Source organism: Quercus suber, unplaced genomic scaffold, assembly GCF_002906115.3.
Source record: "Quercus suber isolate HL8 unplaced genomic scaffold, Cork oak 2.0 scaffold_366, whole genome shotgun sequence".
NCBI classification, from domain to species: domain Eukaryota; kingdom Viridiplantae; phylum Streptophyta; class Magnoliopsida; order Fagales; family Fagaceae; genus Quercus; species Quercus suber.
Genome location: NW_027069818.1, coordinates 566342 through 584046, shown reverse-complemented (window position 1 = coordinate 584046; position 17705 = coordinate 566342). Strand labels below are relative to the sequence as shown.

Here is a 17705-nt window from a genome sequence, read left to right as displayed (position 1 = left end):
GATAGATGGAATTTATTCACTTTTGAGAGCAATTACAACTTTATCTAAACATCAAAAGATCAGACCAATGACATGATAAATTACCACATATTTTAAAATTTTGAAACTAATAAGAAATGATAAATTTAAGAAATTAAGTCACCATTCTAACAAGGACAAGCATGTTCTAGGAATTGTACATTATAGGTCAAGCACTAGGGCCCGTTTGGTAGGGCATTTCAAACACCTATTTTCAGTTTTTAAATAATATTACACACTTTTCTACATACTTTTTCACCCACACATATTTCAAAAAACTACAAACAACACTACTTAAACTTATCTACCAAACAGGCCCGATGTTTTGAACATGTCTAAACAACATTCAGCTGTAAGTCCCTTGTTCCAGAATTTCTCATAGTATTCTGCATATGTAAAATTTCTATAGACTGCAGGGTGAGTATTGTCGATAAGATCCTTAGCAGGTCCTATTAGAGCATCATTTGATGGACAATAAAATGTTGGGATTGATATTCGCTCTTTGTTGCAGTTCACAACAGCTCGATGAAGCACACTCTTGTATTGATCATTGCTAAGTACCTGATGCAAAGAAAAGATCGTGTTTATTATATAAGCAATTAATTACGAGAAACCTCAATTATAACTCGATTAATTTAATCCTTTTAGGGTATGACACATATTAGTTTATCTTGTTTATTGTATAAAAATATCCCTTGAAAAAATTAATACTTTAAAAAATTATATATTCCTTTTCGAGATGAAAATAAGTTCAATCAAACATGTAATAAAATAATAACAACGGTCTTAGAAAGTAGCTAAGGGTGTAATTGTACCTGCATTTGGTCACCAATGTTGACAATGAAGGTATTGGGAATAGGATTGACAGCAATCCATTTGCCATTTCTTAAGACCTGCAATCCAGGCACATCATCTTGAAGAAGAATTGTGATTAAGTTAGGGTCAGTATGACCAGGCAACCCATAAGTAAGCTCTGGCTGTGGACAAGGTGGATAATAATTCAATGCCATGTGTTGACCCTGCTTGCCTAAAGCCTTTTCAATGCAGTCTCTTTCTAGGCCCAAGCTCTCTGATATGGCCCCTAGCAACCTTAGCACTAATCCTCTAACACTGGTGCAATACTCAGCTACATCCTCCCTATATAAAATTAAAAAAGAACATAATCAGTTGTAATCAAAATCTAAAAATATAATGGGTTTTTTTCACGCTATGGAATATTCTTTAGAACTTTCAATTAAAGTATAGTCATCATAATAAGAATAATTTTAAAATTACAAATTATTCCATTACTTTTATGCTACAACTTTGATGTGACAGGTTATGAATGGGTTAACTATCACTTTCACATAAATCTGCCAGTTTTTTTTCATCTATTATACTCTATCACATTAGAGACGTGATAAAAAGTTGTGAAAAATTTTATGATTATAAACTTTTCCTTCTAATAAACGAAAAAAAGGTGCCCCAAGGCGGTACACTAGTACTTCTTTAGCCTTGTATAACCCTTGCGGCCATTTGAAAAATGTTTCTATTAATTTTACTGTGCGAAGGACCATTTTTGATGTGACGGGTATTATTTCACCGACCTTGTATTGTTGATGTACTGTGTTGGCCAGTGGCCACTGTAGTTTTGACAAAGTTAGAGAAATTGAAGTCACCGATTACGCATGTGGTGCTGCTACATGCGTGTGCGTTACGTAGGTAGTGCTATCTTTTTTAAAATTTTGGGGGATTTATGTGACTTAACGTGTCTTGTTCTTCTACTATAAAGAAAACGTGTCTCGTTGGATTAATAATAAAAAAGAAAAAAGAAAAATAGTGTCATTTTCACAATACGAGGATAAATAGGAAATAAAGGGATATCGAATGGTAAGGACTATAGGGTGACATTGAAAAGTTTTCAAAATATTCATCACAACTACATTTAGTTTTTGCTTGTTTTTATAAGCTTATTTGCATTGTATTTATTAAAAGATATAATTTTTGGTAAGGGTGAAAATGGTATGGTGTAGTCTAAATTTTTTGCAACCAAATTTGTCTGTTCGGTCTATGAAAAGCTTGAAAAAAAAAAAAATGACCAGACAATTGACCGGTTTCAATTGGTTCGAGTCTAATTGGTCCCGATCAATTTGGTTCGAATTTTGATCTTGGGCCTGTATTGTTGGATTTCCAATTTTTTGGGTTTTTGCAAATAATTTTGGGTTTTTTTTTTTATAAAAATAATAGCTAATTTTTTTTTTTTAAGAAGAAGCTAATTGATTTTTAAAAACCCAAATATATGTTCAATTTTATTAAAATAGAATGAGAGAGTTAGATTATTTGGGTTTTAAAATATATATAATATAATATGTTTTAACATATATATAATATAATATGAAAAAATATATATGTATATAGAATTGGTTCGCTTGGTTTGGACTATTTTTTTGTAAAACTGATACCAAATCAAAACCCAGATTTTTTTTAAATAGAGAACCAAACTGGATGCCTCAGAAAACTGTTCCAGTCGGTCAATCCGGTCTAAGCATATTTTTTTTTTACTATCCTAGTTTTTAGTAAGTTTTATGTTAAAGAATAACAAAAAGAAAAAATCTAGCTTATTTCCACACAAATTTAAATTATTGGAAGGAAAAATAAAAGACAAAAAGCAAAAAGTAAAAAGTGAAAAGCAGTAACAAAATGCATGTTAGGATTTATTTGTTTTCACTAATTTATTTGCATGGTATTTATTAAAAATATAATTTTTTTTGGTAACTTTTATATTAAATGTGTTCTTAAATAGATTATTTCATTATTTGAAAAAAAAAAATTATTGTCAAAAAAAAAAAAAAAATCAACCAGTTCCAATTCCCAAAGCCACACTAAATTAATATAATATATACTTTCGGTACGAAATGAAAAGGATTTTTTTTTTTTTTAAAGAAAATAACAGAAGAAGGGGATAAATACAATGAGACAACTCGATCATATAGGGATGCTCAGACTTAAGCTAGTCCGAAACCTGACGCTTCACATGTGGGGAAGGATCAAAATCATATTTTAAGTTTTAACTTTTAACCAAGTTTTAAATTGATTAATAAACTGAAAGTAAAGTAATGGTAAGAGGCACACATAATTAACGTGAGGACCAATATGAGTCTGAGTGACCCACCTAAAGGAAGGAGGATTCGAAGGCCATTCGTTCACGTAGTCCTCAAGAGGGTAACAATGGATTCTTAAAAAATCCCTCCAGTTTGAAACCTTCTCAGTCTTAACATTGAAACTAGTAGAAAGCCTGGTGGTTTTTGTTGGGTCATCTGAGTAACTCTTCATCCTCTCACTCTCTGGCAATCGGAAAAATTCTCTTGCTATGTTCATAATTGTACTAATCAGTGTCTCTGGTATTCCATGGTTTTTAATCTGACAAAAAGTTCAGCAGAATATATATATTAATGTAAGAACGAAGTTCAAATACAATAATAACAAAGGATTAGAGTAAGTACCTGAAAGAAACCATCTTGTTGGCAAGCTTGGCCAATCTGTTTGATAATGTTGGAGTGGTTAGGGCCGTGTAAGCCTTGGAGATCAATAAGAGGAATGGAGGCATCTGAGGATTGAACATCAGAGAGGTTTGGTCGGTCGGAAATGGGTCGAATGTAGTTTGAGGGAACATGGTTCACACTTGAAGCAAGGTCGGTTAGAAGTACCTTGGTGGTGGTGGTGGTGGTGGTGGAGGCTGCCATGTTTTGCTAATTTAGAAGTACCAGGTGGTGGTGGGGGTGGTGGCTGCCATGTTTTGCTAGTTGCTCATTGCTAATTGGTAATGCTATCTATAATGATGCAAATTTGCTGATTTTGTGAGTTGGAAGGGGAACATTGGGAACCTATATATAAACTGATACACACATATTTAACGCGTACCAATGTAACATCAACAATGACATCACATTGTGACATAGAACCTGTGACGACATACCATACGAACTTATAGTTTTCTAATTTTTCTGGTTCTTCTGCAGTAAATTTGAGAACCTCTATTTTTGTTTTATTTATAAAATACTAATAATGTTTGGGAAAATCGAAAGGTTGAAGAAGATTCTGCTGCCTGTATATAGTGATGCCACGTTGATAGGAAAAGTTCGTATTTAATTTGTTTGTACTGATTGTTCAATTCTAGATGTTACCGGTCGTTGCACATGCTCGCACCGAAAGATCACAAGAGAAATTTTTAGTCTGCGTAGGAATAACTTTTAATTAAATTATATTTTTATTAGTTAGTGTTGGTAACTTTTTGGGATGTAAAAAGTATTAGGATATTTATGGGTCATTTGGTCATGTTGATATAGTAATGTTTGTATTTTTTGAAAATATGTGTGGATAATAAAGTGTGTAGAAATATGTGTAATATTGTTTAAAAACTAAAAATATATATTTAAACACATGTACTAAACGGGTCCTCCGTGTTGGTAAATTTTTATGTATTTTGGGGTTTTACATGAACCAAGTTTTGGGTAATGAATGCTACAATTGGAACTAGAAAAAAAGTGCTAATCAAGCTATATGATTGAGGGAAATCGAAATTTGGTCGAGCAACATTAAAATTCAGTTGAATAAGCCAATTTTTGATCAAGTAAAAGTCTAGCAAAAACTCTTGCGACTAAGATTTTTGTTAGACACCCAGTTGAACAAAATCTAATTACGGGAATTTCCCTGCTTTGCCTCCAAAGTAAGATTTGTGCAAATCTTTAGCTCAAACCCTATTTGTATTAAAACCATACCTTATTTATAATCTCTAGAGAAGGAAGATGGCATCTAGAATCGAACCAAAACACCGTTTTACCCTAGTGTGTCTTCCAACCCTCACTAAATTGATAAAACCATTGAGATAATAATCAAATCACTCAAAACACAAAGATCATTGTTCATGTTGTCGGAGCGAGACATTGAAATCATAAAGACTACTACAAATCTTCAAGTGCCCTTAAAATAATTGAGAGCTTGATTTAATGATCAACATCTTAACTTAAGATGACAAATCACTATGAAGACAAAGTATGAGGAAGCGGTTGCAATAAGAAGCTGGGAGCTTATATACAAGTTGGGTTATATGTATTGGAGGTAGGGGTGGCAAATGGGTGGGTTGGGTCATAAATGGGTTGGGTCATAGATGGGTTGGGTGTGTAATTACCCATTTATCCATTTATGACCCGTTTATATATAAATTAATTATCCATTATCAACCCAACCCATTTAATTAGTAACCCACCCATTTAACCCAATATGACCCAAATACCTCTAAAACAACTTGAATACCTTATTGACCTCCAAAATTACCAAAATACCCTTAAATAACTAAAATGATACAAATACTCCATACACTTTCAAAATTACCAATATACCCTTGGACATCCAAAATTATCCTCAAAATCTCTAAAATGAACAAAATACTCATGAAACCTCTAAAATGACCAAAATACCCCTGATATCTCTAAAATCACCATATATGCTTAAAAACCACTAAAATGACCAAAATATCTCCAAAATCTCTAAAATGACCCAAACACCCTCAAAAACTCAAAAAATAACCAAAATACCCCAAAAACCTAAAAAATGACCAAAATACCCTCAAAACCCAAAAAATGACCAAAATACTCCAAAAACCTAAAAAATGACCAAAATACACCCCAAAACCTAAAAAATGACCAAAATACACCCGAAACCTAAAAAAATTACCAAAATACCTTGAAACCTAAAAAATTATTGAAATACCTCCAAAACCTAAAAAATGACCAAAATAACCCCAAAACTCAAAAAATGACCAAAATACCCCCGAAACCTAAAAATTACCAAAATACCCCCAAAACCTAAAAAAATGACCAAAATACCCCCAAAATCCAAAAAATGACCAAAATACCCCAAAAACCTAAAAATGACCAAAATACCCCCCAATACCTAAAAAACGACCAAAATACCCCTGAAACCTAAAAAAATCACCGAAATACCTTGAAACCTAAAAAATTATCGAAATACCCCCAAAACCTAAAAAATGACCAAAATAACCCCAAAACCCAAAAAATGACTAAAATACCCCCGAAACTCAAAAAATGACTAAAATACTTCCAAAACCCAAAAATGACCAAAGTATCCCCCAAAACCCAAAAAATGACCAAAATACCCCCGAAACAAAAAAAATGACCAAAATGCCCCCTAAAAACCAAAAAATGACCAAAATATCCCCGAAACTCAAAAAATGACCAAAATACCCTTGAAACGTAAAAATGACCAAAATACCTCCGAAACTTAAAACTGACCAAAATACCCCCCAAAACCCAAGAAATGACCAAAAATACTCTCAAAATCTAAAAAATGACCAAAATACCCCCGAAACCTAAAAAATTACCAAAATACTTCTGAACCCTAGAAATTTACTAAAATAACCCAAAAATCTAAAAATTATTGAAATAACCCTAAAACTCAAAGATGACATAAATGCCCTTGTAACCTAAAAAATGACTAAAATACCCTTAGAATCTAAAAGATGATCAAAATAACCCCGAAACCTAAACAATTACCAACATTCCCTCGAAACCTAAAAAATTACTGAAATTCCCTCAAAACCTATAAAATGACTGAAAGACTCTTAGAACCTTTAATTTGTCAAAAATATTCTCGAAACGTCCAAAATACCCTAAACCTCTATTTTGGTAATTTTAGATGTTTCTGGTGTATTTTGGTCATCTTACATGTTTAGCGGTATTTTGTTCATAATTTGGGTTTCAAGGGTTTTTATTGATCATTTTTTTTAGGTTTTGGAGGTATTTCAGTTAATTTTTAGGTTTTGGAGGTATTTTGGTCATTTTTTAGATTTAGGGAGTATTTTGGTAATTTTTTAGGTTTAGGGTGTATTTTGGTAATTGTTAAGTTTTGGGGGTATTTCGATTATTTTTTTAGGTTTTTGGGGTATTTTGGTCACTGTTTTAGGTTTTGGGGTTATTTTAGTCATTTTTTAGGTCTTGGTGTATTTCAATCATTTTTTAGGTTTCAGGGTATTTTGGTAATTTTTTAGGTTTCAGGGGTATTTCAGTCATTTTTTTAGGTTTAGAGGGTATTTTGGTAATTTTTTTAGGTTTAGGGTGTATTTTGGTAATTCTTAGGTTTCGAGTGTATTTCGGTCATTTTTTTTATGTTTTGGGGTATTTTGGTCATTTTTTAGGTTTAAGAGGGGGGTATTTTAGTCCTTTTCTAGGTTTCAGGGTATTTCGGTCATTTTTTAAGTTTAGGGGGTATTTTGGTAATTTTATGGGTTTTGGAGGTATTCAATCATTATTTAGGTTACAGAGTAATTGGGTAAATTTTTAAGGTTTCGGGGGTATTTTAGTCATTTTATAGGTTTCAAAGGTATTTTGGTCATTTTTTCAGTTTCGGGAGTATTTTGGTCATTTTTTTGGGTTTTGGAGGTATTTTGGTAATTTTTTGGATTTTGAGGGTATTTTGGTCATTTTAAGGTTTTGGGGGGTATTTTGGTCATTTTTTGGGTTTTGGGGGTATTTTGGTCATTTTTAGGTTTTGGGGGTATTTTGTTCATTTTTTAGGTTTTGGGTGTATTTTGGTCATTTTTTGAGTTTCGGGGGTATTTTGGACATTTTTGGGTTTTTAGGGTATTTTGGTCATTTTTAGGTTTCAGGGGTATTTTGGTCATTTTTTGGTAATTGTTAGGTTTTGGGGGTATTTTGGTAATTTTCAGGTTTTGGGGGGTATTTTGGTCATTTTTTGGGTTTTAGAGATATTTTGGTCATTTTTTGGGTTTTGGGGGTATTTTGGTAATTTTTAGATTTTGGGGGTATTTTTTTTTTCATTTTTTTGGTTTTGNAATTTTTATTAGCTTTATATGGTGTAGAGTTAATAAACTATTATTTTAAATTCTACTTGTTGCTTCAGTAATATTTTTAATCCCTTCATCAATTTATACCAATTTTTTTATTAGTTGGACCTTACAATAAATCATCCTTAACGAGCATCTTACGGTACTCGTTAAAATTTTACCTTTCAAGAATACAAAAGGTGGGGTTTTTCAGTCCCCTCGTTAATTTATACCAATTTTTATTAGATGGATCCCACAATAAATCATCCTTAATGAAAATCTTATGATACCCATTAACCTTCCCCTTTCAAAAATACAAAGAGTGGGGCTGGGATAGGATTGAAAATTAATATCATAGTGGTAAAAATTACCAATATATGCTTTTCATAAGGTTTAGGACAAGTAAACACAATCTAAACTTTGGTCCCCCATTAACCTTTCCCTTTCAAGAATACAAAAAGTGGGGTTGGAGTAGGATTGAGAATTAAAATCATAGTGGCAAAAATGGCCAATATCCACTTTTCGTAAGGTTTAGGGCAAGTAAACACAATCTAAATCTTTGGGCCCCCTTAACCTTTCCCTTTCAAGAATACAAAAAGTGGGATTAGAGTAGGACTGACAATTAAAATCACAATGGCAAACATGGCCAATTTATGCTTTCCGTAAAGTTTAGGGCACGTAAACACAATCTAAATCTTCAGCGCCAAAAAAGAAAAAATGGTAAATTACACTAAACTACTCAAAGGTTTGGGATAATACCACTCAAGCTCACAACTTTTAGAAAGTGACCAACTTAGTCCTTGATCACCATTTATTCCCTAGACACCGTTTAAACCCGTTAGTTGTTCTTAGCCTCTCCTCTCTCTTTCCTCTTCTCTCTTCTCTCTTCTCTACCACGCTTTCTCTCCTTTATTGAATGCCTAGCTCATGCTAAGATCTTTGAGTTTCTAAGAATCACACAACATGGCTACACTGTGTCATAGAACACAAACATACACACATAGCCATATAAAACTTGAAACCCCCAAAAATATCAGATTACAAACACAAATTCATAATCATACATAAAAATAAATAAATAAATAATAATAAAAAACTCTATATTAGACCCATTTTGATACAAAACTTAAATAAGAAAATACCCACAGATTCACAAATGGTCATACCCAAAATCCACATTTAAAACCCAAATAAATAAATAAAAAATCATCAAATCCTTATTACTATAAGAAAACTCAGTCCTAAATTCACCAAAACCCAAACCAACAAATAAAGAGGAGAAAGACCCGCAACCACTAGTGATGGCATTGCCAATGTGATTTGTCACATGTGGCAGTGGTGGAGCTCATAGATCTCCACCAAACATTTGACATTTGGCACAGAAACCCAAACCCACATAGAAGCACAAATACAAACTTTTTCTTACATTGTTGAGGAACACCAAAGCTAGTGTCGATAGCACTCAATTGGAGCCTTCAACGAGGAACAACAGCAACAGTGGTGAAGAGAAGCTAGAAAATCCTTAGCCAACTATCTTCATGGCATTGATTCGCGAGAGAGAGTGCAAGATCTTAATAGCAAAACATAGGTTCGGCCATGGCCAAAGGTTGAGAGAGGGATTCTTCAGTCGTTGACTGTCGTGGGTGAGAAAGACAGTGGCGGCTCCAGGAATTTTGTTTAGGGGGGTCGTTAAAAAATTTTAATAAAAAGAGAACTTGAATATATCGAGTTATCGACAAAATAATAATAATAATAATACATGAAGTTTTACAATTTTATTCTACAAGCTAGTTTTCAAATTTGGAATGTTACATGATAGTTTATTACGAGTATTTATTGTCAATGTGGATAGTTATGAGCCTATGATCATTTTTTTTTTTGGGTTAAGTTTATCTAACATTTTTATTTCTATACAATTGTTATTATCTATTTGACTTTGTTTTTATATAAATATTTTAGACTAAAGGTTTGTTTTGGGATTCGCTTATTTTGCTGAAACTAAAAACATTTTGTTGAAAATACTATAAATAAGGTAAAAAAAGTTAGCTGAAATAGTACAGTGAGACCCATGAATAGTACCAAAAAGTATAGTGTAGCCCATGAATAGTAACAAAAATAAGTTTAATAGTAAAATAAGTTGACCTTTTAATTTGGAGCCAATGCACACTAAATGACTAATCTCAACTCATTGGCTCCGTATTAATTGTTAACGTATACAATCATACTTATTCATACATAAAATTATACACGACATGTCTACTTAACCAATCAAATGCTTGAACAATCACTAACTTTACTATTTTTTTTCCTTGAATTTTACTAACTTTATAACAAAAAGTTATTATAATATGATAACAATACACACACATGTAAAAAAAAACCCTCTCTATTTCCTAATTATTAAATTATTTAAAGTTATATTATATTTATATTGTACACATAAACATCTACACATATCAAAATTTACACAAATAACATTATAACAAAAAGTAATGTACACAATCAATAGTAGACATGCACACTCACACACACATAATATAAATTTATAAAAAAGAATTATACTTACAATTTACAAACACTTAATCTTTACTCTTAGAGTTGAAAATACTTGTAATAAGATGAGCAAGATTTAAGTCAGGGTGTGCAAAAAAATATTTTTAAGAATAAATTAAAGTATTAAACTAACAAAAAAATATTTTACATATATATATATTGAAGTCAAGGGGTTCATTTGAACCCCCTGAATAGGCTGTACCACTGCCCCTGGAGAAAGAGAAGAGAGAGCCAGAGAGGTTTGAGAGAGAAGATAAGGGTTTGTGAGAGAGATGAGAGAGAAGAGAGAAGTGGAAAGAGAGAGGAGAGACTGAGAACAACTAATGGGTTTAAACGGCATCTAGAGACTAAATGGTGTCAAGGACCAAGTTGATCACTTTTTTAAAAGTTGTGGACTTGAGTGGTATTAATCCAAACCTTAGGGTAGTTTAGTGAAATTTACCCAAAAAGAAAAGAAAAAAAAAAAAAACTGCAAGTGCAAGTATAGAAGACAATGAATAAATAGGGTAAATAGCTTGATGATTTATTGCGAAAAAAAAGTAAGCCTTTAAATTAATTATTAAAAGCTTAAGACGTATTGTCATTTGAAGATTTTGATTATTAAATATGTAAGAGTGGAATGATTTAGAAATCATTAAATTAATTAAGGAGTCATGTAGTTTTGTATTATTTATTGGTTCTGTATTGGATCAAGCTCTCGCTTGCATATGTTCCTAAAGTTCCTTGCCGGCCAATTTAAATATATTATTGAGTAAGTCTACTATCACAATAATTTTTACAATTTTTGTCACAATTTACTTACGTGATGGGTTGTAAGTGATGGAAATAAAATGATGGATCCATAGTTTCACTACTTATAAGTTGCCACATAACAAAATTGTAGTAAAATTATAAAATTAGTTACAGTAGAGCAAACTTTCTTTGGGTATATTCTTTCTAGAATATAAACATGAAAAATAATAAATTAATTCTAGATGAATGTCTTTGAAATTATATATATAATAATATAGAAAGAAAAATAATTTTTTTATTTACAAATTATTTTAAATATTTGAAGAATTTTAGATATTTTTACTTTAGATAGTACCTAATAATTTTCTATTACTATGGCATTTAAGAGCATACTTTAGTAAATTATTTAGTAAAAACTTTTATTAAAAAATAAAAAAGTGAATTTTTTTAAAAAATGAATGGCCATACATTAATCGAAATCTTTTACTAGAAAAGAGAGAGAGAGGAGAATATATAAACAAGACGTGATTGAAACCAAATCCAATAATCTATGTACTGTCATATGGTACTGTAGTCATATATATATATATATATATCTCATATGTGTTGTAATGCACATAGGGGCGGAGCTATAGCAAGGCTTGGGGGGGCCATGGCCCCCCCAAAATTGAAAAAAATTATTTTTTATTATGTTTAAGTATTGAAAATTTAAATATTTAGCTTAAAAAATAGATGTTGGCCCCTCTAAATGTTTGAGTTAGTCCAATGATACTCTTAAAAATTAATAGAATTTATCAATTAGTTTAGTAATTATAGAAATAAGGTAGTTTTTGTTTTTTTAATTCGTTTTTTATACATATTTAATATCAAACTAGACTGCTTTTGTATAAGTTGACCCCCCCAAATGTTTGAGTTAGTCCAATGATGCTCTTAAAAACTAATAGAATTTGTCAATTAGTCTAGAAGTTATAGAGACAAGATAGTTTTTGTTTTTTTTAATTCGTTTTTTGTACATGTTTAATATCTTTGTATAGTATTGGAGTTTAAAAGATGATAAATTCTCCTAAAAAATTATCTTGCGAATATACATATATGAAAGTTGTTAATTTTATTCACAATACATTTTTAAATTATGACCTACTCTAGTATCAAAATATTAATGTTTATATTTGTGTATGTGCGTTTATGCATGTGTGTGATTGTTTTCTTTGACTCAAGACTAATATATTAGTAAAAAAATTTGGCCCCCCAAACAAAAAATCCTAGCTCCGCCCCTGAATGCACACCAAAAAAAAAAGAAAAAAAAAGAAATGGTTTTAGTGTGGACTCTGGAGGAGTCGACATGATCGGAAGTGGTGGCAAAATCGGACACATCTCATGTCGGCTTAATTCCGTGTGTTGTCCACTGATATAAAGATTGATTGGCATTGAGACCCTTAAATTATATAGCTGTCACTTGTCAAGAGTTGACTGGAGTGATTGGACGGTGTGTTTCGTTTGAATGAATCGGAGGAGTCGGCATGGGCCGGCACTCCTTCATCAATGACAAGATATATATATATATATATATATAATTATAATGACAGGCTGAGTTAGGCCGACACCAACACGGATCTAAATTGGATTACTACTAGCCAGTAGCCACTAGGCACGTGTTGTTAAGAAGAGATGACGTACAAGGTATTCCCTTTTGCATGACCTAATCTACATGACATCACCCACCCAAGCGTATACCATTTTCCGTTCCCTTCTAAGTACAAATTATTTCACAAATTTTTTTGTTACAGTTCTGACTATGTAGACTTTGAGTAGTTATTCATCATTTATATAAGAATTTATTATTATTTTTTATCGATCATACTCTGTCATGTTATAATTGTTATAAGAAGTTTTGAAAATTTTTGTGATCTTAAACTTTTTCTTTTATAACCCTTCTAATTTGCCTACCACAAATAATATAATAAGTATCTCTCCTCCAAATTACATATTTAAAAGATTCTTTTGTAAAGGATTGGCCTTATTATAAGATTTTTGACATAGTCAGTTCTTATCTTAAATCTCTTATTTAATAATAAAAAGTTTTAACAGTTGAACTAACTTGTTTACCCAAGATAATATTATAAAATTGATGTACTTTTTTTTAATCTAATTTTCTTTTTGATAAGATTGATGCACCTCATTCTTAAAATTTTCTTATTCAAGGTTCTATTTTAAGTTAATATTTAAGGTTGAAATCAGTATCTACCTTTGAAAAATCACTATTCAATTCAATATCTAGACTGTAAAGTTCTCTTTAAAAAAAAAAAAAAAATCAATGTCTAAGGGGGTAGGTAAAAACTCAGAATTTTAGGTCCAACTAACCAGCATTCATCTAGAAAGAGCAAACTATTTTCAAGGGTTGGGTGGGGGAAAAAAAGAAATGGGTGAGCCAGGTAATGAAGTCTTGTGTTTTTTTTTTCGATGAACGTAATGGAAGTCTTGTGAAGTTGCTATTAATATATTTTATAGATCATACTAATGAATGTCATTTGGTTACAGGTTAATAATCTATTTAAAAAAAAAAATTGACACCATTTTTATAAAAATGAAAAAATTTGTCAAAATATTATTTTATTTTATTTTTTTCCATAAAAACTTTCTTTAAATAGATTGTTATCTAATGCTCTAAGGGCATTCGTTAGCATTTCTCATATTTATTAACATTATATTTTAGGAACTTCTTTAACTAAGTTTTGACCAATTGTCTAAGTGGCTTATTGAAATGTTCGGATTAATATTTTTAAGAGAACTTTTCCAATGACCAAGGTGGTTTAAGCAACCCAGTGGGATTGGTCGAGCAGTTGGGCACTCAGTCTCAAAGTGGCTGTCAGAATAGTTGGGCACTCGGTCTTAAAGTGGCTGTCTTGAGTTTGACTGAGAGCTTCTCAATTCAAGTTCGAGCAACAGCGCTTTGAAAAAACTCCCTAGGCCAGTGATTTACCCCGCTATGGGCTCACCCATCGCGAACAGTGATTAGTCTATTATTGAAAGTTTTGAGGAAACACAGTGAAAAATAAAAAAGTGGTTTTTAAGCTTAAATGCACAAAAAGTTATCATGCTTTTCGATAAACGTAGCTTCTCAATTACAACACGTAGAACTTACTCATTTGTGAGATCTATACATTATGAATGTGTATTTTTTTTTTTTTGGTAGAAACATTACATTATGAATGTGTAGATACTTAGGTACGCACTCTATTATCAAGTATCAATTATATTGTGAGTAGAGGTGGAAATTAGATGGGTTGATTAAATTTTGGATTGGGTCATAAATAGGTTAGATACACAATCACCCATTTATAACCCATATAAATATAAATTAAATATTTATTACCCACCCAAACCATTATAATTTAGATGGGACCCAACCCACCCATATAACATTATTAGATTTATATATACTTACAAATACCAAAAACTTGTAAATTACCAAAATATATTCACTAAAAAGGGATTATTACCAAAACACCCACTGATTTTGACTTTTTTTTTAGTAAACCAATATGTTTTCAAAAAACTAAGAAAAACAAAATAAAATTACCAAAATACCCACTATTTTTTTTTTTTTGGTTGAGAAAATAGATATATCCAATGTTTGATTTTGAGAAAACTAAGAAAACAAAAGGAAAAATCACCCACTATTTGGTTTTCTAGAAAATTGAGAAAAAATAAAAGGAAAATTTGGGAAGCATGCACACGGCAAAATTGCCAACGTATGGGTGTTGGACACGTAAAAGACATGAACATAGCCCCGACACGGACACGGACACGAATGTGGCAAGTACATACTCAAGAAGAAAAATCTTTTTTTTTTTTTTAAAATTCGATTGTTCTATTTTGATGTTGAATGTTGTTTATTTAAACTCTTTTTGTGGATGTCTAGCTTATTTAAACTCTTTTCTTCGTACTTTAAAAAATATTTGATTGTCTTTAAATTAATTTTAGATATATTTCCAAATATTTTATTGTTGTTACATATTTTTAAAATCCAAAATAAAAATGATTTATTCTGAATATAAAATATATATACCTAAAAATAAGTATTAATTAATTAATTTCCATATCGTTGATGTATTGTATCTTAGTTTTTCAAGAAATACTGTGTCACTGTACTACGTATCGTGTCCATATTTGTTTCTGTGCTACATAAAGGAAAATTCACTTTTTGGCTCTTGATCTTACATATAGTTCCAATTTAAGAGTGAAATCACTTCCTATGCACACAAAAAAAAAAAAAAAAAAAAAAAAAAAAAAAAAAAAAGAAAGAAAAAGAAAAAAAAGAAACAGGGAAAATCGCTAAAATAAGCAAAATAAATGTAGAGAAGGCTTTATTTTGGCATATTTTCTCAGATTTGACTAAGTTTCACAATTTCATACATTTGCCCCAAAACCAAACAAGCCAATAATTAAAAAAAAAAAAAAAAAGTTTAGTGAAGAGGGTAAAATTAGGGATGACGGGTCCATTTAAATAAACTTGACGATGCCAGACCAGTGGGTTAATAGTGGACGGATCCAAGATGCGTAAACACAAGGTAGACGGATCTCAAGGTCACGTGGCATCCACATGGTTTAAGTGACCTCCAAGTAATATTAAATGGAAACAACTTGTGTCCTACGATTAACCCTAGTCAATAGAGTCCTAATATGAATAGAATCCTAACATGAGAAGGATCCTGTAATATACGCCCATTAATGATGATATTCACCATAAGGAAAAACCTTCTCACGCAAGAAATAGAGGTTGGCTTTACACTACTATAAAAACCCAAAGGCTTTCAGAAAACAAGGTACGCATAATTCACCACAACTCTGGCACTCTAGAGTTGTGAAAACTTCTCTAACTTAACCTTTGGAAGGTCTTTGGCCGGTACCACACCGGTACTCTCTTAGGGTTTTCTTTGTTTTTGTTTCGTAGGTCTTATTTTGAGCACGTGAGTATTGTGTGACTAACTAATGATTTTTGGCATCCTCAGTTGGCATCGTCTGTGGGAAAGTGAAGATAAGCCATATTTACTGCTCTTTAGATAAAAAGTTGCATGATACTTACTCGTTCGATGGCAACAACTACTAACAATCAGGGCGACGAGCCGCACACCACTGCCCTAGATAGACAAGTTCAAACCCTCACAGCAATGGTAAAACACCTCACCAAGCATAATCATGACCTAGAAGAACAACTATGCCAGAAGAACGCAGCGCTTAACACCCAAGAAGAAGACCAAGAAGGAACCAACGATGAAAGAAGGAACCACGAAGGGCTGGAAGGCAGCAATGCCCCTAGTCGACAAGAGCGATAAGACACCAGCCGTCCATTCGGCACAGATACGACTCCCCCTCATATAGTTGCAGAGATGCAGTTGATAAAGGAATAGATGGACTTCATGATGAACACCCTCAGAGGATAGGTGTCCAGTAACCTCGACGACTTGGTCCACCGAATTGATTCACCATTCATGGGGTCCGTCTCATCATTCCCTCTACCACCAAAATTTCAAATGCCTTAGGAGGAAAGCTACGACGGATCTAAGGACCCACCTGATCACCTAGAGTCCTTTAAAACTTTGATGCACATACAAGGAGTGGCAGATGAGATCATGTGCAGGGCCTTCCCCAATACGTTGAAGGGCCCTGCAAGAATTTGGTTTAGCAGGTTAACATCCAATTCCATTGGTACCTTTAAGGAGTTGATCGCGCAATTTGCCTCACACTTCATCGGAGGGCATAGGTATAAGAAATCCATTGCATGCTTAATGAGCATTAAGCAACGGGAGGATGAGACGCTGAGATCCTACATAGCTTGTTTTAACAAGGAGGCACTCTCGATTGATGAAGTTGACGATAAAATACTCGTTGCCGCGTTTGCGATCGGGCTGCAAAAGGGTAAGTTTCTACTCTCTTCGTATAAGAATGACTCGAAAACCACGTCAGTTGTGCTATACAAGGCTACTAAATACATGAACGCGAAAGATGCGCTGCTAGTTCACGAAGAGAAACCCAAAAAGAGAGAAAGACAAGAGGAATCGTGATAGGATAGAGGGCGAAAAATGGCTTGGACAAGAGATAAAAGGGAAGACAGGTGCTCCAAGCCTCCAACCGAAAGATCCTACATAGCCTGTTTTAACAAGGAGGCATTCTCGATTGATGAAGCTGATGATAAAATACTCATTGCTGCGTTTGCGAACGGGCTACAAAAGGGTAAGTTTCTATTCTCTTTTTATAAGAATGACTCGAAAATAACGTCAGTTGTGCTATACAAGGCTACTAAATACATGAACGCGAAAGATGCGCTGCTAGTTCGCGAAGAGAAACCCAAAAAGAGAGAAAGATAAGAAGAATTGTGATAGGACAGGGGGAGAAAGATGGCTTGGACGAGAGATAAAAGGGAAGACAGGCGCTCTAAGCCTCCAACCGAAAGATTCACAAGCTTCACCCCTCTGAACACCCTAATTGATCAAGTAATGATGCAGATCAAGGATGAAGGGGCTCTAACATTCCCTAGCAAGTTGAAGGGAGACTCCAACAA

At 32.6% G+C, this 17705-nt stretch overlaps 2 protein-coding genes across 2 annotated transcripts; one reads left to right on the top strand and one right to left on the bottom strand.

Moving 5' to 3' along the window:
* Positions 1-98: 98 nt before the first annotated feature.
* Positions 99-3872, bottom strand: LOC112039312 (protein DMR6-LIKE OXYGENASE 2). Its single transcript, XM_024072173.2, has 4 exons — positions 3501-3872; positions 3170-3417; positions 834-1155; positions 99-579 (listed from the first exon to the last, which is right to left on the bottom strand). The coding sequence occupies exons 1-4, from the start codon at positions 3738-3740 to the stop codon at positions 319-321; spliced, it is 1071 nt and encodes a 356-aa protein (XP_023927941.1). The 5' UTR covers positions 3741-3872; the 3' UTR covers positions 99-318.
* A 12904-nt stretch (positions 3873-16776) lies between these two features.
* Positions 16777-17208, top strand: LOC112039319 (uncharacterized). The gene has a single exon (XM_024072180.1). It carries the CDS (start codon positions 16777-16779, stop codon positions 17206-17208), a length of 432 nt encoding a protein of 143 aa, XP_023927948.1.
* Positions 17209-17705: the final 497 nt, after the last annotated feature.

Bases quoted from the DNA above. Each gene is read 5' to 3' on its own strand.
- LOC112039312 (XM_024072173.2), bottom strand. From the start codon at position 3,740: ATGGCAGCCTCCACCACCACCACCACCACCACCAAGGTACTTCTAACC. The intron at 3,418-3,500 runs GTACTTACTCTA...ACTTTTTGTCAG, and splicing joins AACAAGATGGTTTCTTTCAG to ATTAAAAACCATGGAATACC. The intron at 580-833 runs GTACAATTACAC...TCTTTGCATCAG, and splicing joins ACATTGGTGACCAAATGCAG to GTACTTAGCAATGATCAATA.
- LOC112039319 (XM_024072180.1), top strand. From the start codon at position 16,777: ATGTGCAGGGCCTTCCCCAATACGTTGAAGGGCCCTGCAAGAATTTGG.